General features: G+C 36.5%; 3 protein-coding genes and 1 long non-coding RNA gene across 5 annotated transcripts in view; 3 read left to right on the top strand and 1 right to left on the bottom strand.

Annotated features, from left to right (window-relative positions):
- csmd3b (CUB and Sushi multiple domains 3b) overlaps positions 1–7,407 on the top strand; it is a 403,590-nt gene extending 396,183 nt beyond the window's left edge. For both annotated transcript variants that reach the window (XM_052583645.1, XM_052583646.1), the window contains 6 exons: positions 355–420; positions 2,180–2,338; positions 3,032–3,144; positions 4,378–4,465; positions 4,612–4,747; positions 5,076–7,407. In XM_052583645.1, coding sequence (XP_052439605.1) covers positions 355–420; positions 2,180–2,338; positions 3,032–3,144; positions 4,378–4,465; positions 4,612–4,747; positions 5,076–5,235 — 722 coding nt within the window. In that variant the 3' untranslated portion in view covers positions 5,236–7,407. The remainder of the gene's footprint in view (positions 1–354; positions 421–2,179; positions 2,339–3,031; positions 3,145–4,377; positions 4,466–4,611; positions 4,748–5,075) is intronic.
- Positions 7,408–12,775: 5,368 nt separating this feature from the next.
- rad21b (RAD21 cohesin complex component b) lies at positions 12,776–20,882 on the top strand. Its single transcript, XM_052583635.1, has 14 exons — positions 12,776–12,917; positions 14,305–14,492; positions 15,630–15,759; positions 15,839–15,938; positions 16,041–16,147; positions 16,265–16,474; positions 16,562–16,687; positions 16,776–16,907; positions 17,992–18,215; positions 18,476–18,629; positions 18,754–18,899; positions 18,991–19,155; positions 19,399–19,482; positions 19,591–20,882. Exons 2-14 carry the CDS (start codon positions 14,349–14,351, stop codon positions 19,780–19,782), a joined length of 1,914 nt encoding a protein of 637 aa, XP_052439595.1. The 5' UTR covers positions 12,776–12,917; positions 14,305–14,348; the 3' UTR covers positions 19,783–20,882.
- Positions 18,077–21,415, bottom strand: LOC127978757 (uncharacterized). Its single transcript, XR_008158628.1, has 3 exons — positions 21,283–21,415; positions 18,716–19,104; positions 18,077–18,239 (listed from the first exon to the last, which is right to left on the bottom strand). It is a non-coding gene; the product is annotated as an uncharacterized LOC127978757 (long non-coding RNA).
- mterf3 (mitochondrial transcription termination factor 3) lies at positions 20,902–23,284 on the top strand. The gene is made up of 8 exons (XM_052583637.1): positions 20,902–21,040; positions 21,304–21,576; positions 21,661–21,813; positions 21,885–22,074; positions 22,202–22,349; positions 22,448–22,519; positions 22,607–22,768; positions 23,011–23,284. Exons 1-8 carry the CDS (start codon positions 21,022–21,024, stop codon positions 23,203–23,205), a joined length of 1,212 nt encoding a protein of 403 aa, XP_052439597.1. The 5' UTR covers positions 20,902–21,021; the 3' UTR covers positions 23,206–23,284.
- Positions 23,285–23,718: the final 434 nt, after the last annotated feature.

The raw sequence follows: 23,718 nt of genomic DNA, 5'->3' as shown, positions 1-23,718 counted from the left end.
CAGGCTTTCCAGTAATTACTGCACATAAACAGATGTGATTGTCTATTAAAAAAAATCCCAAGTGGTTGACACAGAGTTTCTTCAAACTGTGATGGGACTTAGTTTCTCCCTCATTTTTCTGCGCCTGTCCTGAACAGCCTAGTTTTGAATGTTCAGTTATGCTGCTAGATATGTTGACCATGTCACCCCTGCTGTCTGCAGTCACCTGATTTTTCTTTATGAAAGGGAAGAAAGGAGGCACACTATTGCCTGGGGATGTTACTGTAAGCATGAAATGATAAAAGTGATGCCAGTTTGATCTGTCAATCATTTTTAATATAAATGCCTTATTCATTTTTGCTCTTTCTTTCCCAGCGGGCTCCAAACTCTCCGAAAAGCCTATTAAACCAGTCCCAGGGACGCCGAGTCCGAAGCTAAATGGTGGGTGCACTGTTATTACAAAATGGGGTTGAATTTGAAAGACCACTTGTGAATGTTAAATGCACCTTATTTAGGATGCATAATTTTGGCTGAACATCTCCTCTGTTTGGCCAAAGAGTGCAGTGGTACCTTAAACAGTCACTATCCATGATGTATTCCAGACCACAGCCCCAGGAGGAGGGGACTAATAAGGAGAAAACGGGTTCCAGTTAGTTTGACAGTAAAGTAGTCTGGCAGCTGCAAGAAACTCGACTGGACTCACAACATAATCCTACTGAACTTTGCCAGACTTTCTTAGAGCATATTGCCTATCTTAAGTTTATATACTTAGCGAGCAGGATTAAGTAGGAGACAAGCTGGTGTCCAGCAAAGCTTTTAGCGAGCAATGATGAAGCTCCTCCAGGCTGGAACACCTACAGCAAATTATTACTCATGAGTCACTGAGTCCGTGACAGAAAGGACAAACGGGATATCCAATGTGTTTCTAGAAACTGATGGATCCTAAGATCAGTAAGACACGGAGATCCCTTGGAGCTACTGGGATCTGAAACGGTAGATTACAGGAAAATTGACTGCCTTTGTGAAGACTCAGAGAGTGTTATCTGAAAACTCTGTTAAGGCTCTATTATAAATATCTTAACTGAATAAGTGAATACTTTGTTGAATTATATGCTGAATTATGGCTAAATTTGACTTCATCATTTGCCTTGCTTAAGCATTAAGATATAAGAGGCTATATTAACATTATAGAAATATATTTACCGTATTTTTCGGACTATAAGTCGCACTGGACTATAAGTCGCATTTATTTAGAACCAGGAGAAACCATTACCATCTACAGCCGCGAGAGGGCGCTCTATGTTTTCAGTGTAGACTACAGGAGCACTGAGCAGCATGGAGCGCCCTCTCGCGGCTGTAGACGGTAATGGTTTCTCCTGGTTCTAAATAAATGCGAAATATCCAGAATGTAGAAATGTAGAAATATCCAGTTTATAACCTAGATTTAATAAAATAGATAAAACAAAATATAGCTCTGTATACAAAAAAAAAAAAAAAAAAATATATATATATATATATATATATATATATATATATATATATATATATATTACAGAATAATATAAATATTTTTAGAACAATATTTCAAGTATTTTATAAAAAATATTTCACATTTTATTTTCTGATTAGCTCATATGTTATGCATTGTATAATGTAGCAATTGTTAGGGTGAATTCAGGGTAATTGGGACGTTTTCCCCCAGTCTAAAAGTGTACCAGAATTCACTTAGATTTTTAATGAAAGTTATGATTAAGTGTTACTAAAACCAAGCTTTTTATACTGGGGGGTCCCTGGGTTGCTGAAATTCTGGGTTGTAGATCCTTAAAGATTATGCTTCATACACTGTTAGTTCTTATATATAGTGGTTTGGTATTAGCATTTTAGCATGACTGAAACAATGTGTCAACCAATCAACTGCCAGGACTAAAGAAGTATTTTATAGTTTTATTGTTTTTTCTGATCCTACATACTATACTCTCTGTAATATATTATATAGTAATGATTAGTTGTCTAAGAAAGACTTTATTTGCATGTTAATGTAAATCATAAAATGATTTAACGTTCAGTATGTACGGAAAATATTCAGATGTGAGCGGTATACGTTTTGTAATATATGTCCATGGATTGATATGACTAATACAGAAAAATACTATTTGATTAATATTATGAATGTGTTTTTCCTTTGTTTATTTGTTTACAGTTCCTGATGATGTATTTGCCCCTAACTACATCTGGAAGGGCTCGTATAACTACAGAGGAAGAAAACAACCAATGACTTTGAGTATCACAAGCTTTAATACAACCACGGGAAGGGTTAACGTCACATTAACAAGCAGCAACATGGAACTGCTGCTTTCAGGTCGGTTTATTGTTAAACTCTGCAGATTTACTGAGCTGACAGCGCACATTATAATACAGGCATGCAAACATGAGGATTTACCATCACCGAATCTGATTCAGCCCACCAGAGTCAAATGAAACTCGACCGTTAACGAGTTTGATCATTAGACTACCTCTTCCACTCATGAGACTCACTGAGTCTTTATAAAGATGACATATGCTTTACATCATCGAATTAATCTTAGACACTCCTATTGGCCAGCCATCAGGAATAATCACTGGTGAATAAAGGTGAATAAACCACCAGTCACTCAAGTGAAAAATGGACTTGTCGGAATGGTAATATGATCATAACAGCGCATCATCAACTGATTAGTCATCAGCCAGTTGGAGGGAAATTAAATGGATCTGTTCGCCCAAAATGCTAGAAGGCCATTAGCCATGTCTGCATGTTCTCAATTAGCTTCTTGTTTGTAGTTTAGAAAGTGGGCAGTTAGGTCAGGAGGAGTGCTTGTAGACAAAGAGCTGTGTCTTAGGGTAATGCAGGGCTTGTCAATACTTTTATTCTGTGGTCAGACTAGCGAGTGCGTGTGCTTGCAATTCTGTTCAGCAGTTAGAGAGAGTGACCGAGACAAGAAGAGAGCAATAAGAGGATGAAACACTTGTACGCAGAACATGGAGACAGCTGTCTGTGCTCTGTTCTCTGTCGCAGGTGTCTATAAGAGACAGGAAGCACGTCTGATGCTGCTGGTGTATCATGTGAAAGCGCCCTCATCCACCACACTCGGCAAGATCAAAGAAGAGCAGTGGACCCTGGATGGATTTGTATGTGCACATGTGTCTTATTTTAGGGCTATTATCTTTTTAGGTTATTTTGTACAGAGGGATATTATAGTGGTATATACTGAAATGCACTGATGGATGATGTACGTGCATCCTGCACTTGAGTTAAAATACAGATATCATGATGAAATATTAATGCAGGAAAAGTATAAGTACACTGCTTTAACATTTCTACTAGGGTTATTGTTGTAAACTAAACTTAGACTAAATTTAAAACCTTGAAACTAAAATAGATGTGGTAATGCATATCCACTATTAATTAATAGTTTTCGCTCAATAAACACTATTGATAGAAAGGAAGATTTGGAAGTTGTTGTAGTGGTTATGGTCAGGTATGGTTGGGCAGGTATAAGGGACCTAGAATATGATTATACAGGAAAAGGCATTAATATGTGCTTTATAAGTTCTAATAAACAGCCAATATGTTAATTATATGCATGCTAATGAGCAACTAGTTAATAGTGAATAGTGTTGTCTGATCTAAACTGTTACCATAAACGTTAACAGAAATAAAACTAAATCTAAAAAAAATATAGGTATAATTATAATTATAATTATAATATATAATTATAATTATAATATAATATATATATTTTGCTAGTTTCCAAAGCAACCTTTCTGATTTTAACTGGAATAGAGTAACTATTTAAAATAATGACACTATATATATATATATATATATATATATATATATATATATTATATATATATATATATAAAGATCAAATATGACAAAAACACAAATTTCTAACATTTCTAAAATTAAACCACTTACTACAACTAAAATGAAAACAGAAAATATTAAAATAAAAACAGATTCAAAATATTAATAAAAAATTCTAATAATATCTCGAAACTAAAATAACTACTTCTGTAAAAGTACACCTACTGCAGTCATATCAGTGTAATCAAATAATCATTCAATATGATTTATGAACCAGTTCAGTCGATGACTATATGCTTCTGTCACCAGGTGTTGATTTCTTCACTTCAGAATAAGAAGGAAAGACATGTTCCTTTAGTGAAGTGAAACATCAAATATTACGCTTTAGAATGTAGTAGTAGCATCAAATATTTTGATCATTTAAATACTTTTAAAATTAACTTCAGATTTACTGAAGTATAATTTATTACTGTCCACCATCACTAATGTGAATGTAAACTGCTAATAAGACATTGTTATTTTATTTTTTGTTTGATTGTTTTTTTCGTCAGGTGTCTGCTGAACCAGACGGGTCCACATATGTCTTTCAAGGCTTTGTACAGGGTAAAGACTACGGCCAGTTTGGCCTGCAAAGGCTAGGTATGGGAGCCCATCCTGATATTTTCTGCATGCTGCATTGTTTCGTTGTAAAAATAAAATATTTTTTCTCACCCCGTTTTGAAAAAAAGTTAATTAAATAGACACAAATACATACTAAAATGAATGTGTTTCTTGATCTCTTGCAGGTTTGAATATGTCGGAAAGTAATAATTCGTCGAATCCACCACATGGTACAAACAGTAGCTCTGTGGCCATAGCAATCCTTGTGCCTTTTTTTGCCCTGATATTTGCAGGCTTCGGGTTTTATCTCTACAAGCAGCGGTGAGTCTTGTCGTTTGTCAAAGTTTGTTCGCGGAGATGTTCTTCTAGACAGATCAGATTGAATTTAGAAATTAGTCTCTGACAAAATAATCATCGTTTGTTGCAGGATGGAAAGAAATAGACGGTGACAGAATAGCGTCTTTAGAGACAGAATTAGCTCGTTTGCAGGTTATTGAATGTGATCATAATTAGATGCTAGCTTTCTTCCCTGTGTGATTCCATGTACCCGCTGCCGCTCCACGTCCTTCCGAACCCTCAAAGCTGCTGCAGATTTGATTCTAATCACGTTCTGATGTTGTGTCTTGTGTGTGTTGTTTCGCTCTGACAGGACTACTCCAAAAACCCAGTACACGGGCTGTTCGGTTCACGAGAACAACAACGGGCAGGCCGCCTTCGAGAACCCCATGTACAACACCAACGCTAAGTCCTCGGAAAGCAAAGCTGTCCGATTTGACCCCAATCTGAACACAGTCTGCACAATGGTATAATTAGGTCCGCCTGATGCCAGAACATCTGTGGAGTTTTTTTGGTTTTTTTTTAAGGGTTTTTGCTTTGTTGTTTTTTTCTAAATGGAGGTGGAAACAATCGCATTACAGTCATGGACGGATATGTCCGAGACTCGCAGAGGATGTCTAGCACAAACGCTGTTGCCCTTCCTCTGATTTATAAAGCACACTCTTCAGGAAACATTAGACCATGTGCGTCCACGGAGGACACGTGTGAAGTATGAAACAAATTGTCATGGGGGATTTTTTTTTTTTTTTTTGAAGACTCATTCTGAAAAGCTTCTTCATGACAGAAAGCATGAAGAGATTCTTCTGCTACCTTATTCACACTCTGTGAGTGCTTCTTCACAGTTGACTGGGTATTTTTTTAGGGGAAAGGGATCTGTAAATCTACTTGCATATATATGAGGAGCATTCACCACCTATATTTTTGTGCTATATATTACCACATGGGAGAGGCCAAGAGAGAATGATTCTAAGAAGAGTTTATGAGGAGATTCACATCGACCGATACGTGATTTCTCTGTTTATTTACAGCTCATTCACAGTCATTCCTTTAGCTTCGGTTCCTGATGTCGCCAGTCATCTCTATGATTGGGCATTGAGGCATTATGTGATGTGTTTGGGTTAAACGGGAGAAAGTGTGTGGAAAAGTGTTGCCATTACCTCCTGAGGATTTTTTTTTATTTTTTATAAATGTTGTAGATCTTTGATATTCAGTGTGTGTGTGTCTGTTGATCTTCAGAATGGGCCGTAGGACAAATGTCAGCATTTTGACCTGAAGCCTGCAGATTCGTTTCTCATTTCTATTTATTTTTAATTGGTGTTTCAGTGCGGAAGTGTCATCGAGCTCCATTTGTATTTGGGAAACAAATTTGATATGATAATTTGGTCATTGTAACAACTTGCCATTCTTATTATTACTGTTATTATAGAGAAAAATTTGTATAAAATGAAATGCACTTGACATTTATACGGTATACTTTTATATAAACCTCAGATTACATATGGTAACATACAAATGCATGTTTCTTAAGGTATATTGATATATGGTGGCAACAATATGATCATATCTATCGTGTACATATGGCCTGTGAAACACCTTTCCGGTTATGTCTGACCAAATCATTAACAAGCATTGATTATCTGACCGTAAAAAATATCTCAAGTGGGTTTGGTCAACCTAAACAAAGTTATTACAAAGAAAATAGACATATCACACGATATGTTTGATAGGAGATGAAATTCAGAAGACTTTATGGTCATAAGAACGCAGGGACAGACACTGTTGGCCATGTGTTTCCAGGCCTGCAAGCTGTGAGATTCATTCCAGTGCCTTCTGAAGTCCTCACCACCACATTTTCCTCAAACAGGTCATATGAAAGGGTATTGGAAATGATTACATGTCAGTAGATTGAATGTGATATTACAGTCCAGGTATTCAGTTGTGCATCGGCAGGAGCACACGCTGCAGTCTTCAGGAGGCTATGCTGACAATGTCCTGGAGTTCCCAAATCCAACAAACCAACCTGTGATATTTTTTGCATTCATTTTAGCACTCAGCCATAGCGATTTGCAGTCTTGCACATCATTGACATTACTGATTTATTAGAATTTATTATTTACCTCTAGGATTTTTTTTTTAAATACATGGCAGATTTTTACACAGTGCCTACCAAATACCATGTGACCCAGGTCTGCTGCTTCCTCACTTCCTCTACTCATTCCTCACCTCTGCCATATAGTTTATGGATTTTAATTTCTCCCCGCTCTTGAAATGTGTGGTTCAAAAAATACAATTTTATCCAATGCCACTGCCCGTAAAGACATTTTAAGTTCCTCCGCCAGTCTGAACTTATTTGCCAACAACAGCTTTTGCTATAACTGACTGCAATAAAAGAAAACACATTTATGATAAAAAAAGGACACTTTTCGATCAAACAGATTAATATTTGCAGTACAGCTGGGTACTCCTCCCATGTTAATGCATTCAAAAGAGATATAAAAAGGGTAAAAAATAAATTCAAAAAATGATTAAAAAAAAGTTTTGTAAAGAAATATATTTTTATGAAGAAATTATTTGTAAAATGTATGAAGCTATTATGTAAATTTTCAATGCAATGTAAGATTAAAAAGGCTAATTCCTTTTTGTAATGAGTGTTCTGTCTTTTTCATTGAATTGATCACTTTGAGCAAGGATTTTCTTGTGAAATTAGATCAATAATTAAAAATGTGGGTTACAAAGATAAGCCAAAATCAACAGACCAAAGATATCATTGTGTTTTTAAACATGTTCTCTTAATATTATTCAAATAATCCGTCTCATAAGCTCAGTGTGAGCATTGCTCTGCACACAACATGAATGATTAGAATTTCACAATTAAAGATTCCTGTTTACCCCCTGCTTAAATGTCACACTTGTTGGCTTCAGTCACTTTTGTGTTGCTATGCAACCACTTGATTGACACCTTCTATCAGAATTTGTTGAATTGAGTGCAGGAGTTAGAAGCTGCAGAAATCCCTGTAGGTGTGGAGCAATCTCATTTCCCCTTTGACACTGTCTTAATTGCAGTAGCAGTCTGTAAATGAATAAACTCCGCCCATGACAGCTGGGATTGACACATCCATCAGGTAATGATGTTGCCGAGCTCATGTATAACTATGTGGTGAAATGTGCATTGTGCTATTTTGGCTGATCACAAGGAAGAAGATATTTCCAGCAAACCTTTTCCTGTGGCCGATTAGTGAATTAAGGGAGTAAGTACATGACCTGGATGCTGCCATTTTCGCCTCTTTTGAAACATTTGAATGTTAATAGCAAAGATCAAGGTGCAACTGAGGAAGTGAGACAATGGATTGCATAGTTATCATACTGCTTTCAGAGCTAAAGTTTTTATTATTATTAAAATACTGATTCCACCCCTTCTCTCTGCCACCTCGCTTCATGTCTGCGCTACACTGTCCTACTGTAAAAAGTTTTAATCAACTGCTCCAACACATTCCAAACATGCTTGATTACTCAAATAACCTGTATTTACAACATAAACTTCCTCAGCATAAAATGGTCCAAAATAAAATGCACACGTTTTGTAAAAGAATGTGTGATGGTCAAGTTACCTTCAGTATTTTACAGGCTACAGTACATACTGTTTCAAAAGGTATATTAATTAGGTTATAATGCAAACATCATCAAATATAAGAAAAATTTGCATTTTGATGTCAGCTCTACAAAGAGGCGTTGTTGTTATTCAGCATAAGTCAGTTCAGTGTTTATTCAGTTCAGTTGAATCAATTATCAATTATGAAATGAGTTCAATTCTCATTACATAAGCTCTAGGGAAGACTGTTATAGTTCAGCTTGAGTCAGTTCAATGTTGTCTATTTTGCAAAATGCTTCAAATATGAAATGAAGCTGAATCAGTTATAAAGCAGCTCAACGACACATTAAAACACAGCTGAGGATAAAAAAAACAAAAACAAATTAATCACTGGTTTCAAATGTTGTTTTTGTTTTCATTTTTGATACATGTGTAAATGAAGACAAAAAGTTTAGTTTAATTGTGCATTTTCTCATCAACCAAAATATTCATTGTTGACTCAAATTTAAGACATTTTAGTCAAAGTGAGTAACAATAATGACTATGAAATGAAGAAATATTTGATTAATAAATTGAAAGGGTATTTTCTTCTATTTTCAAACACTACGACAAAAAAAAAAAATTCTAAAAAATAGTGCTAACAACCATCACCACCATTAGGTTTTAGTGTTCCACCACCTCCATAACCCCAATTTAATTCTCCAGTATATATTTGCAATATTTTAATCTTCAACCTAACAGAAAGCCACTTCAGAATATGAAGATGCAGTAGTATAATCCACTAGTCTAAGGCTTATACTTCTGTCACAGTAGCGCCGGGGTTCATGTCCACCCTTTCATCTCACCACGGACACGTTTATATCACAACAGCTTCAAGCATAAATTCTCTTTGAGACGAACCAGCGATTTTTCTCTTTCTACATCATTTCACGCCAATAGTGAGATCAAGGTTACTAGTAAAACCACGGTAAACTGGGAGATGACACATCAGCGTTTTGTAGTGCTCCCAGCATACCACTTTTAAGCAGGACACTGAAGGAGATAGCAGAATCACAGGAAGAGAGAGCTTAGAGTACAAAGAGCAGGAGTGAGTGTGGTAACCAAGACAGGCACTAGCACTTACTTACTTTCAGCCGTAAATTACGCCTTTTTCACCCTTTCTATCACGTTTACTGGAGAGCACATTTTGCCTTGACCTGTTTGTGACAGAAGCAGCTGCATTAGCAGATTCCTGAACCAATTGTTCTATCGAATCAGATCTTTTAAAATAATTACTTGATCTGAAAGCACTGGGAGCCTGTGATCGTTGATCGTATACAGAGACCATTGGAGGATATGGTTTCTACATTCTACTGACCCTTATGGTAATGATGCTGGAAATTCAGCCCTGATTGATTTGTTCACCAATATTTGGGCTGATTCTTTGCACTGTTATCGGTGAATAGACAGCATCAGGAGAGACACCATATTGAATTTAAAAGGAATGGAAATGAGGCTGTGCAGAATAGATTTGCAATAGCACACACTGTATAGAGGTCCTAGATAATGTCATTTTCTACATTGAGTTTTGTCTACTGAAAGTTATTTTTACCTGACTATCAGCTCTGTACAATCTTGTCAAACAACAATACAATTTATTGAGCACTGTACTTCTGAAATATTCACAACCATGACTAAGCTGTAAATCCTAAGATTTTGAAATGAGTCTGTTCACGCAAAGATAGTATGACATATATAGTGCACAAATGGTATGAACAACAACACATTATTTTGGGTTTGCCAAAACATTTAGTTTAAATGCCATCATCATTTACTCCAAACATGTATGACATCCTTTCTTCTGTTGAACATAAAAGAAGATATTTTGAAGAATATGGGTTACAAACATTTGCTGGTCCCCACTGACTTCCATAGTGTGGAAAGAAATACTACAGAATTCAATGGGGTCCATCAACTGTTTGGTTACCACCATTATATAATATTCAGCAGACGAAAGAAATAAAGGTTTAAGGAACAACTTGAGGGTGAGTAAATGATGATGGAACTTTAACTTGAGATCTTTTCTTCTCTGAAGAAAGTAAGACGAGCCCTGTCTTTATATTTACTCCTTTCATGCTCCACAAAAGACTGAATGTCAGGAACATAAGTAATCTTAGTTTTGGGGGTGAACTGTCCCTTTAACTCCTTCTCCTTGCTCTGTAAAGGAAAGCACTCAGTGATGAGTTTCCATCTCTGGCATGCCTTGCGATCACCATTCCTGCGCATCTACAGCAGATCTCATACTGTTGTTCTCATTTCCCACTGGCTGCAGATTCAGATTGCAAATGCACTCATGGTTACTCAAGAGAGCGAGTGCAGATGTCTTCGCTGTGTTTCTGTCTTTCGTCTGCATCTGCCCGCATCCGTGCGCTAATGAGATTCTTAAAGGCCTGATTAAGCACACTGCGCTCGAACTTCAGCTGTGACAATGACAGGACATGACCCGCAAAAGTTCAGCAAAAAGGCAGTTCAACAAAACGTCTGATCATGAAGGATGGGCGAAGACTTGGCGAAGGAGAGATAGAGAAGTTTCTCTTCCATTGTTGCTCAAGGTCACTTTACTTTCCGCTTGCTGAAGACCAAGTGTCTCCTGCCTTGAGACTTGATAGATGTCTCATTCTGGGCTGACACTGTGGGCACCATATGAGAATAAATGCATGACAACACCCTCCACAGTAAAGCTCACAGGAGAGTTATGATCATTTCCAATTAAAAGTAAGCAATTCAGTTGTCATGGAGGAGTAATGGAAATTCATATTCTCAGACTAGGAAACCCCTCACCCTAAAGGTAATATGCTGGAAATGACTGCCCCTATTCATTCCCTAAACCACCAGTGATTTATGCAAAATACTTTAAGAGATAATGCTATTGTCATTAAAAGCAAAGGACAATTTAAGGGCATCATGCATGGCTCATATGCACCAAACAGCAGAACACATTCACCTTACGTTCACTCTACATGAATGTGTTGACTCTGAAATCATGTTTGATGCATAAATACAATAAGCACATTGCATATCATTTTAATTTCAAATTATTTGCTTGGTAATTTGTCTGGATGAATGTAAGAAAATCCATGCATTTCCATATCTCTACATCTGAAAGGGTATAAAAATTAGGTCAAGTTTAGGTTTGCAACAAAATTATTATCATTTTACATACGTCAAAACAAAATTACAGCAGGACAACATCTAAAAAATTAACTTGTTTAAACAGAACTGCCACAATATATATATATATATATATATAATTTTTTTTTTTTTTTGTCATCCTATTAACCTCCATCCAAATTTTATACTACACATAGGTTTTTCCTCAAATAAATACTGTAAAGCGGTAAAATGCCAAACAGATTTCATTTCTTGGCACAGTTAAAGTTTATTTTTAAATGAACATAACAGGCTGCAATTTTTAAGGGAGACTGTTCTGCTGCCAGTAAATACAACTTTATTCCTTGGTGTTATGTACATTTACAAAATAACATACATTTAATCAAATTTACTCAAGTCCAACTCAGTTTGGCATCGATGGTAGAACACTGTATCCTTGATCTTTATCATTTAACCTTCTTTGACACAAGACCTGCACTGTTCTTAGACACTCTTTTGAAAAACCACCGAGTATAAGTTATGTGGTTATTTACATTTCTTACAGTAACAAATGGCATGTGTTGTTGTTTTTAATAGTCTGTAGAAATGCTTTAATGTCTTAATGGTAAGTTTTATTCACCACCATACTGGAAGAAAAAGAGTATAGTATAGTATAGTATAGTATAGTATAGTATAGTATAGTATAGTATAGTATAGTAGGCTATAGTATAAAAATTCTCAAGATCTACAGCAGATATCAAGATCCAGGAGTTAGTGTGAGGCAGTAACCCTTTACAATATGATGGAGTGCGAGCACCATCTGGTGGCTATAAAATTGGATTTTCTGGACATTAAATTCAACTATCTTTTCAATTTGAAATGGACTAAAAAACTTTTTTTTTAAGAAGACTCCGACTCATCATTTGATATCATTTGTCTTCTTGTATTGTGTTTGTATATTTTCCGTGTTACAGCAAAATACAGTTCAAGAGACGGATCCTTTGACAGCTCCACTGTAAATTAGGGTTATTCGTCAAAGTAACATCATTTCGGTAACGTTAGCTACTTTAAATATTTACATAGCCCACTACTTTCGTTGTTTTAAACCAGTTGTCAGTTTCAAGAATACTGATAAAATAGCATTAAGTCTGCTCTAATCCGCATTCTCATCATCACTGTTATTGACTAAAAATAGCAACGTGTAATTTCAGAGAAAGTTATTTCTGCCTTACTAAATTAGCCTGAGCGTTTGTCTCAATATAGTAGGAGCATCAGTTTCCCTCTTTAACATCCAGCTCGGTTTTAAATGAAGCTCACGTCGGGAGGGGGGCGTCGCCATTTTGTTTGTTTTAGTGAAACTGTACAGTGGGAGGAAGGTGAGAAAGGTAGCCTAGATACGGTTGCTAAATACGGAAAGCTACGATAGCACCGTTCCGCGTAAGTACTTTCGGCGAAAACAGAAATAAAAATACGTTTAACTGCATGCACTGGTATCAAACCCATTCGATTTCGTCATGCAACTTGCTAGAAAATTCCATTCTCCCTCTCTACAACAGCGGCAAATGACAGACGCTGTCTAACATCACTTCTTCATGCTATCATTTAAAATGTCTTATTTAGCGCTTAAATGACTTATGTGGAGAAAGCGTTCAGCGTCTTTGCGCATGCAAAGCGCGAGGAAAATCAGCACATGGCGCGCGCCGCAGATTCCTGGCAGATGTTGATCTGATATCGCGACAGCAGACCGTTAGCTTTTTAGCTGAAGCCTTTCAAAACGTATATCATTTCTGTTACATTATTAACAGTCATTAAAGTATAATTCATTTCATATAGTATTACATATTCTAATATAACCCCATTACGAGCTTAATAATAAAAGCGCAGGGGTTCGCTCACACTGCATGGTCACAGTCATGAGACAAGTGTGCGCATCACACAGGCCCCGCCATCACTTACAGTCACACACCCATCTGTGTAATGAGGGGTTCTTTTGAAAAACGTTAACATCTAAATAATAATTTTAATAGAAAATAATTTTTAAAAAGTGCGTGCATTTCTACATGAGTAAAGTTTTTGCTTTAAACATTCAAGCAGTCCGTCTGTAAATTCTTAAAATGTTATGGCAGGCTATAATTTATTTCACCAAATAAAACTGCTAAATTGTCTTACTAAACATTCAACAGCCAACAATGCAAGAAAACACTTAAATAAAACATAGCAGTGTCCAAGTTCACGAATGAATTGTCACAATTCAACACACATAACACACATATAACCCGGATTAATAAATACCATACTATTTTATGACTAAATGCATAGTAATGTAAATCCAAATACAGAAAGGTCTAGAGTTACTTCATTTAAAGGTGCTACAACAAAATAAACATGGATAAAGGAAATTACAATGGACACCCTTAGAAACTGAATGTTGGATGTGTTTTATTATTAACAAAAATAAACTGTTAAATTATATTTTTAGATTTCTGTGGAATAAACAATTTAAAAGACGTGAGTGACACTATTACCTGCATAAAAAAGCATAAAAAAAGTTTTTTAAAGAAATCTCCTGTAGCAGTTGGACTTACAAAATCCTGCAACAAACTTAAACAAACAGCAAATTTTTCATACCACCACAGACCCACAACGTTGAAACAATTCAAGGACATTAAACTATGCATGGCTTGGTTAAAGGTTTTTTACGCATATTAAGCTGATATAGAGTAAAGTGGTTTGACATAAAAATAATAATTGTTTATTAATTAAAAATATATATACATACAGTATGTATGTATATACATAACACCATTGCCATTTTATTCTGCAGGTTCAGCATCCCCCACCACCTCAGTGTGAGAAGGTGCAGGGACGATGTTCTACGCCCACTTTGTCCTCAGCAAACGTGGGCCGCTGGCCAAAATCTGGTTGGCGGCCCACTGGGATAAGAAGCTGACCAAAGCACACGTGTTTGAGTGCAATCTGGAGAGCAGTGTAGAGAGCATCATCTCTCCAAAGGTTAATAGATTCTATTGAAATCATGCTGTTCAGGTTTATTTTTGTCCATGTTGCTTGTGGATTCCATTTTTGTTTTTTTTTTATCATTTTTAAATGCCATGACAGAGCTTAAAATGCTTTGCAGACCTGTTTAGAGTAATAGTGCTGTTCATTTTGTAATTCAGAAACCCTATATTTCAAGTTTGAGGTTTGACTAGTTATGTTTATGTCCACAAATGATCGTTTATGTATATATGTACCCTGAACATTGCAGTCCAATTCACATATTTGTTTACATTTTATTATCCAAATGAGAAAATAGGCTGATTTAGGCATTCACATGCTTATTTTTTTCCTGTGATTCAGATTATTTCAGGTCTACACTGCTATTATTTTGGTAATATTGAGATACTTTTTTTATATATATTTAATTTTAGTTTTAATTTATGTGTTTTCTGTTTTAATTTTACTTAAAGTTTTGTTAATTTTGTTGTCGTTTCTCTTTTAAATATGTCTATATTTTTATTAATTTCTAATTAGTTATTTTAGTACAGTTATTTGAAAATCTGGAATCTGAGGGTGCAAAAAAATCAAAATACTGAGAAAATCGCCTTTAAAGTTGTCCAAATGAAGTTCTTAGCAATGCATATAACTAATCAAAAGTTACGTTTTGCTATATTTACTGTAAGAAATTAAAAAATATCTTCATGAAACATGATCTTTACTCAATATCCTAATGATTTTTGCCTTACAACATATATTATATATATATATACACCCCTGTAACTTAAGACTGATTTTGTGGTAACATATAATACATATATTTCATTGTATAATAACCCTGGTCAATCAAAATTTTATTCAGATCAAGCTCAGTCGGATGGATTGAAGTGTTTACACAAAGGCTTTTCTTTCTATTTGACACATCAATCTGATCATGATCAGAATATCTATGGGCATGTAAACATAGCTACTTTATATTATGTTTAGATCAAACCATGAAAATCTCTTCAATGACCTTATTTTAGGCATAAATCCAAAAATGCATTTTTAAAGATTGCATTAGAAATTCTTTCTGAACTGGCTTTCAGATTGACATCATGACTGAGCAGCTCTATTGCGGCTCCTTTTATTTGGAGTATTTGCTTAATTTGATAGGTAAAAATGGCTCTCCGTACGTCTGGTCACTTACTCCTGGGCGTAGTGAGGATCTACCACAGAAAAGCCAAGTACCTGCTGGCAGATTGCAATGAGGCTTTTATTAAGATTAAAATGGCTTTTCGCCCAGGTGAGTTGTGGTTGGCCTACATAAGAAGTTGGACTTGTTGTAGCGCAAGAGATAAGACATTATGGACTGTTTGAAACAGGTGTGGTCGACCTGCCTGAGGAGAACCGTGAAGCTGCCTACAACGCCATCACTTTACCCGAAGAATTTCACGACTTCGATCAGCCTCTTCCGGACCTGGAGTATGTTCAGCTTTAACTTCGAGATCTCAGAGGCTAGATGTATAAATGTTGTTAGACTTGCACACAGTTAGTGTTGACCCTTCTTTGTGTTGTGGATTCCAGTGACATTGACGTTGCTCAGCAGTTCACCCTGAATCAGTCGCGTGTGGAGGAGATCACCATGCGAGAAGAAGTGGGAAACCTCAATCTACTGCAGGAGAATGACTTTGGTATGGGATGTACAGTACACATCCTCTTTATGTTTTTAACATATATTGCCTTGTGCACTCACATCGCATTGTCCTCATACAGTAGATAATTTATACCCTACACATCTTCCCCATCAGCTGATTTCGGGATGGATGACCGAGAGATGATGCGAGAGGAAGGTGCATTTGAAGTGGACATCATCCATGGGGCGTCTGCGTCTAACCTGCTGCTGGAGTCCGAGTCAAGTAGCGGACAGATTGCTGACAAGACCAATCACCTAGAGTACGACCAGTACAAGGATGACTTTGGAGACAACCCTATGGAGAGCACAGAGGGAGGCATGCTGGGTAAGAGTGACATCCGCATGCACCTTAGAAGTTAAAGATGGTTTACAAGCATCTTGAGACTGAGCTGGCTACTTCCTGTTCCTACAGTGGACAAGCTGCTCAGTAACGAGGATGGAGGTGGTATTTTCGATGACCCTCCAGCCATAACTGAGGGTGTGATGATGCCCCAAGAACACGGTGGAGATGATGATGATGATTTTGACAACCTTTCACGTAAGAATGCATATAACATCATGTTTTGTATGTATTATATATTTGGTGCAATGCATAATAATGAAACATTTTGCATTTTGTTCAATAGCAGCAGGAGGTCCAGACAGTCCTGATTCTGGTCCTGTGGAGCAGCTGCCCACCATGACAGACCAGACTGAACAGACCACCCTAGTCCATAATGAAGAGGAGGCTTTTGCCTTGGAGCCCATCGACATTACAGGTCAGCCAGAACAGAGAAATAGTAGTAATAATAGTGCAGTTATACAGTTACAGTTGGCCAGTTTACAGGACTGTCACTTGAACTATCACTATCTCTTATGGTCACTGATTGCAAAGTTTCTACTTTAAATATGTGACCAAGGTAATATAATCTAGTATATATTTATAGATTTTATAATTATTAATTATATATAAATTACTAATAATAAACAATTTGAATTATTGTTAATTAATTATATTTAAAATGATAAACGAGTGACCATGCTATTGTTTTCCAACAAATGTTGATGAATTTCTAGCTGTTATGGCATAGTTCATTTTATATTATTATAGGCAAATAATTTTAAACTATTATTGCACAGTATCCTACATATATATATATATATATATATATATATATATATATATATATATAATTTGTTGTTTATTTAATTTTGTTTTGTCCTCTTTTTGTTTATAAAGCTGTTTCTGACATGCATCTTTTGTTGATTAAATAAACATTTACATAATGAATGCAAATTTGTATAAAAAAATAAACCTTTTTAATTTATTCATTAATTTATTTAGCAAATAAATTTTTTTTTATAGTGTCATAATCTGTGATAACGTTAGAGGAAAATTGGCAGGACAGATATAAATCTGAAAAAAAAAAATGTTTTGTTGAGCCCTGATATTCTACATTCAAAAACTTCCAAATAAAAAAAGAAAATTTTGCCGTTCCATCTTGTATGTATTTCTTAGTTCTGCAGAACAAAAGAAATATAAAAAAAAATGTAATAACCAAACAGTTTCAGTTCTCATTGACCTCCATTGTATTCGCTGGTCCATTTCAGTGGACGTCAGTTGAAACTTATTAGTTACCAACAAAATAACTGTTTAGACATTTCTTCAGAATATTTTCTATTGTGTTCCACAGAAGAAAGAAAGTCATACAGGTTTAGAATGATTTTAGGGTGAGTAAATAATGACATCATTTTTATTTTCAGCTAAACTTTCCCTTTTTGCCAGTGCAACTAAACATCTCTTGTAAACAAAATCTAATTTTAGTTTTATTGTCATCAAACCATACTCTAATATATTATTAGTGAAAGAAACCAAAGCAAAAAGGAAGAGGAAGCTGATTGTGGACAGTGTGAAGGAGCTGGACAGTAAGACCATCCGTGCCCAGCTGAGCGACTACTCTGACATTGTCACCACTCTGGATCTGGCTCCCCCTACCAAGAAACTGATGATGTGGAAGGAAACAGGAGGAGTGGAGAAGCTCTTCTCTCTGCCAGCTCAGCCCCTCTGGAACAGCAGACTGCTCAAGGTCAGGACAGATCTCTGGAACAAGCTGTGAGACATTAATACAGGCTTTAGTGCAACAAAATACTAAGTGGCCTTGGATATGGCTGTTTTTGGCCCTATTTTACTCATACTTATGCACAGAAATCTAATAAACAACTTATTTGGACAGTTTTTTGTAGTCTTGCCATTAAACACTGCTGTTTCCAATTGAATTGCTACACAAGTTTATTAGAAATCTTCTCTAGTATCATCTGTCCTAAGATCTGTCCTGTCTCTGTGCAGATGTTTACACGCTGCTTGACCCCCTTGGTGCCAGATGAACTGAGAAAGAGGAGAAAGGGTGGAGAAGCAGACAGCTTAGATGAGTTCCTCAAAGACCTGGAGAACCCTGAGGTGCCACGAGAAGAGGCCCTGTCTCAGCAAAGAGACATCATTGGTAAGAGAGGCTGACTCATGTGCCTAAGTACTATTTATATCACAAGGTGCATGATAAAAATTTGAGGATTTTTAACAATACTTCACTAGTTTGTCACGAATGCCTATTTGTTGGCTTTTTGTAGACCAGACCATCCTGGAGGAGCCCAGTGTCCTGCAGGCTTCAGCCATGGAGGGCAGTCGCACGACCCTTGATGAATCAGTCATGCCTCCTCCATCTGGACCCCGTGGACAAAAGCGCAAAGCTCAGGGCACAGAGCCTGCCTTACCTGTGAGATTTGAAATGACAGATTTTTTTGTGTGAGTTTTGGACCCCGCTGTTTGTGCTTTTCTAATTCTGAGCTCTGGTTGTTTTCTCATAGATGCTGGAGGATGATCGTTCCTCCATCGTGTCCACACAGCATGTGAACATGCAGCAGGTGGACCTTCCACTTGAGGAACCGGGCAACATCTCACAGCTCATCCCTGAATTCGACCTGTTAGGAGAGAAGAGCAAAGAGAAGAAGGATGATGAGGAGGAGGAGGAGGTGAGGAGGCTTTAACAACCACAAATTAGGATCAAGGAGCTAAATGAGAATAACTTTTCAGCATTAAGCATCATAATAGTACAGCTGTATATGCCTAACTTAATTTTAAATGCCCAGTTTTTGATTTGTAATTGATCTATTATTTTAATTTATCATATGAGGCATGTGACTAGCTGAGCACTGGTTGCACTTGATTCCCTTCAGATCAAGTACCTCAGTTAATACTGAATCTGTGTTTAAAAGGAGGAGGAAGGTCAAAGCGGAGACCAGGATCAGGAGGAGAGAAGGTGGAACAAGAGGACGCAGCAGATGCTGCACGGTTTACAGGTTTGAGAATAGACTTCATATCTTGATAAATGAGGTCTCTCATGGCATATTCAGTTTAACCATAAAATGGTTTTCTATCCATAAATACCTTACTCTTACTTCCCACAGAGAGTCATTGCTAAGACTGGAGCAGAATCGATCAGCTTGCTGGATCTGTGCAGAAACAACAACAAGAAACAAGCAGCTGCTAAGTTCTACAGCTTCCTCGTGCTAAAGAAGCAGCAGGCAGTGGAGCTCAGGCAGGACGAGCCCTACAGTGACATCATCGCCACCCCTGGCCCCAGATTTCACATTATATAGACTTTCTAAAGGTCAACACTGGCAGATTTTATTCTTTTTAATAGTTTTGTTTGTATATAATGTGTTATATATTTTTGTGCATGTGCATTGTCATGCATACTACATGTGCGCTCAGTCTCACGTCAAAAACAAAAAGTGCTGCTTTTAACAGTTTTTCAATACAAGCATGCACATTGGACAAAAAATGGTACTGAACTGTTCTGACTTTGTTGATGTTTAAAATATAATGCTTTGTTCTCAAACTTACAGAAACGCTTATCTTCGAAAACAGAAAATGAAAGTACAAAATTGCGATCACTGAAGTGAAATTGTACAGCTGCTGCCACTCCATTAGTTTGTTGTGCTCACTTTGAATGGCTTTGAGCCTTCAGTTTGTTCTCTTTAATCAGGTTTTCAGATGCATCTGTTTCATCATTTAATGGTTCCTGTTGTTTTGCATGCTTTGGATTACATGTTGACATGCAACGTACAAGTCTACGTTCATGAAAGTTTTTTTTTTTAGTTTAAACATAAAAGAGTAACATTTTAGCTGCTCCAAAGATCAAAAAAGAAAAAAAATTCATAGTTTTTGTAAAAAAAAAAAAAATCTATATATTTAATGAAGTATTGACCTACAGCGTGTTGTTTTTGTTTTATTTTATTTTTTTACAAACCTACTACAGTAACAACACAATTTCCTTAAATTCTCCCTGAGCTTCAGTGTTGTGACCATTTACTTAAAAGCAGCTTTAGTTTTGTTTGTCAGCCAGACAAGCATATGTCATTAAAATAAATGCTATGTACTGTGATATACATTTGTTAAAATAATGCTGTGCCTTTTGTTTTAAAGAAAATTTTTGTAATTGTGAAAGCACTTTTTAAAATGTCCATAGGTCTTTGATTTTCTCGATGTTACCTGTGACTCTGTTTTGTATATCACAATAATTAAACACTGTCTGTTATAGTGCAGTATTTAAATGCCTTGCAATCTGCTTGTTTTATTCAAATTGGAATAAAAACAACTGAAATGAATGTACTTACACAGTACATTATTTTCCTTTAGCCCTGACTTGATACAGTCGTGTTATGTACTTTATTTGTAATAAAAAATAATGAATAAATCCCTTTGTCCCTTGGCTGAATTGATTATGCTATTATTCATCCGTGCGTTAGGGGGCACTGAGACCCAGTGCATCACCAACGAAGAAGACTGGAAACAGCACGCGAACAACTGGCATTCGTATATATGAGGACGTTTATATGCTAAAACCGATAACAGGTAATAGCATATTTTTAAAAGATGTCAGCTCATGTCTAGGATATATATAGTAACGCTGGTATACAAACTGAATCTTTTCTTTCTTTTGCGACTTTGTATAGAACAGAAGATTTAATCATGTTATTGCTGTAATGACATTTAATGGAGTCAATACTCAATTATGGAGTCAAATTACTCAAAATACACAATAATGTATTTTCACAATAACACATAATAAGAATTAACGTCATAACATAACGCACTGTTGTTGTCTGTAATTCCAGCCAGAGTCGTCATGCTCGTTTGTCAGCGGTGTGTGAGTTTGTTGCTCTCGAGGCCTTTATCTTCAGCTCTCCAGCCGTCGACACGCGCTCTGCATCAGCTCTCACATCTCCCACTGCAGCAGCACAGCACCAGACACACACTCCCACAGAGATACAGCAGACAGACGTGGAGACACTTCACGGACCACCAAGCTGCTTCGCCAGGTGTCTATAATCAGATTGATCTTGCGCAGAAAGAGGTTGTGCCATTAAATTCTGACGTGCACCGAATAGGTAAGTAAAAGGATGTATTAAATCTACTTGCTTGTGAATCCCTGATTGGATTGTCATGCTCATCGTTTGTCTTGTTTTCTGTAGATTTGGATGCAGCTTTGCATCCTTCACCGCTTCAGGAAATCAGCGAGGAGGAAGCAGTCCAGATCCAAGTACCTTCTGTCCTTCCAACAGAATCTTCCACGCTCAGACCTTATGTGGATAAATCAGAAACCCTCAGCAAACTGGTTCAGCTTGGTGTGTCTCATATCTTAAGTAAGTAATGTTGAATTATTCTGGATTTGTCTAATCTTTTGGTCATTTTCCAGGTGTCAACCTGTGGAAACTAGAACAGAGACCCAATGTGGGTTCCATGCTGGTTAGACTTGACTTCCATGCCGATGTCGCACCCAAACTAGTCTTCCTCAAATATCTGGGCGTTGAAGAGTCTAAACTGGGCCAACTGCTCACCAAGAACCCCTTCATCCTCACAGAAAACCTGGACAACCTTGAAGCTAGGTCAGAAAGAATTTGATCCTTGACTTAGCATTGAAACTTCTCTCGGGCTGCTTCACAGGGATCATGTTGATAATATGACAAATTTATTTTAAAGCTTACCTTATTTCTTTGGTCTGTTCATTTTAAGGGTGTCCTACTTGAAATCAAAGAAGTTCAGTAAGCAGTCTGTGGCTGCTATGGTGAGCAAAGCTCCATACCTGCTTAACTTCAGTGTTGAGAGGCTCGACAACCGCCTTGGATTTTTTCAGAAGCAGTTGGGACTCAGTGCTGAGAAGGTAAAGGGGAATTACATGTTTATGCATATTTTACTCTATAATGAAGTGGCTTTTGTCTACATTTACCATGAGTGTTGTTGTCATGATTTTTGCTTTAGACTCGAAATGTTGTGACTCGCCTACCAAAACTATTGTGTGGCAGTTTAGAGCCAATTAAAGAGAATCTAAAGGTCTGAAACTTTGCTGATTTGATTTTTTCTTTATAATATATATATTTTATCAAATATGACAGGAATTAAATAATTTCTCTCATCCAGGTTTGTGAACTGGAGTTTGGATTTCGTGGAAATGAAATCCAGCATATAGTGACCACAGTTCCTAAAGTCCTAATAGCCAATAAAAGAAAACTCACCCAAATATTTGACTTCGTTCACAACACCATGGATATTCCTCACTCACTTATTGCAAAGTTCCCACAGGTACATATTTAGATCTTTCATAATGGTTTGGTTCGAAGCCCAGTGAATGGAAATGTAGTTTAGAGTTTATTTATAAATATAGAGTTGTGATTGTATGTACAGGTAGAATAATATAACTGAGGCAGTTTGCATAGTATTTCTCTTCTGTCGGATAAGAGAAATAACTGGTTTAATCTTAAATCTAAATTATCCATGCAGTGTAATTTGTGAATTGACTTTTTATTTTTTTGACTTTCTCAAAGGTCCTTAATGCCAAATTTCTTCGCATCCGGGAGCGACACCTGTTTCTAGAGTACTTAGGCCGGGCTCAGTACCAACCATCTCAACCCAGCTACATCTCCTTGGATCGCGTAGTGTTCCTGCCTGATGATGTTTTCTGCTCAGAAGTAGCATTAGCCACTCTTGAAGACTTTGAACGATTTCAGAAGACGTTGTAGATGTACAGAATAAATGGAATTATGTTTAATATCTGGGTTGTATAAACATGGTCTTATAAATAAACATTGAAAAGTTAAATCGGCTATAGTACTAGTTCATCTTTTATCTTGTGATGATATACTCCATTTTTATAGGAGGCTGAAAATGGCCTTTGGTGTACTTGTGTAAGTCACGTTATACAGGTCTAGATCTAAAACCAAATTTACCACATGTATGTTAAGCGAAAAAGTTCAGACTTTTCCCCATTCATTATTTTTTTTATTTTTTGTGTATTTTTGTGAATGTTAAGTTATTAATCTCCGAACGAATTCACATAGGAAGTAACTTTAGCTTAATTTGGATCCGTCCTGTCAGACCTTAGTACTTTTTTAACCTCTGTGATCATCTTAAAGAGAGGAAGATAATATCCTCCACACTTCACATACTTGAGGTGGAGCAGAAGAAGTTTTTAAATATTAAATCCTCTTTGTATAAAAACATGGGGAAATAAATCTGATAGCAAGGAATCCAGC

This window comes from Carassius gibelio, chromosome B19 (assembly GCF_023724105.1).
Source record: "Carassius gibelio isolate Cgi1373 ecotype wild population from Czech Republic chromosome B19, carGib1.2-hapl.c, whole genome shotgun sequence".
NCBI classification, from domain to species: domain Eukaryota; kingdom Metazoa; phylum Chordata; class Actinopteri; order Cypriniformes; family Cyprinidae; genus Carassius; species Carassius gibelio.
Note: the sequence above shows the minus strand (reverse complement) of the source record. Positions and strands in the feature narration are given on the sequence as shown.

Coding starts and splice junctions, on each gene's coding strand:
- rad21b (XM_052583635.1), top strand. CDS start 14,349: ATGTTCTACGCCCACTTTGTCCTCAGCAAACGTGGGCCGCTGGCCAAA. Junction 18,216..18,475: donor GGAACAGCAGACTGCTCAAG/GTCAGGACAGAT, acceptor GTCTCTGTGCAG/ATGTTTACACGCTGCTTGAC. Junction 18,630..18,753: donor TCAGCAAAGAGACATCATTG/GTAAGAGAGGCT, acceptor GGCTTTTTGTAG/ACCAGACCATCCTGGAGGAG.
- mterf3 (XM_052583637.1), top strand. Junction 22,350..22,447: donor TGGGACTCAGTGCTGAGAAG/GTAAAGGGGAAT, acceptor TTTTTGCTTTAG/ACTCGAAATGTTGTGACTCG. Junction 22,769..23,010: donor TTATTGCAAAGTTCCCACAG/GTACATATTTAG, acceptor ACTTTCTCAAAG/GTCCTTAATGCCAAATTTCT.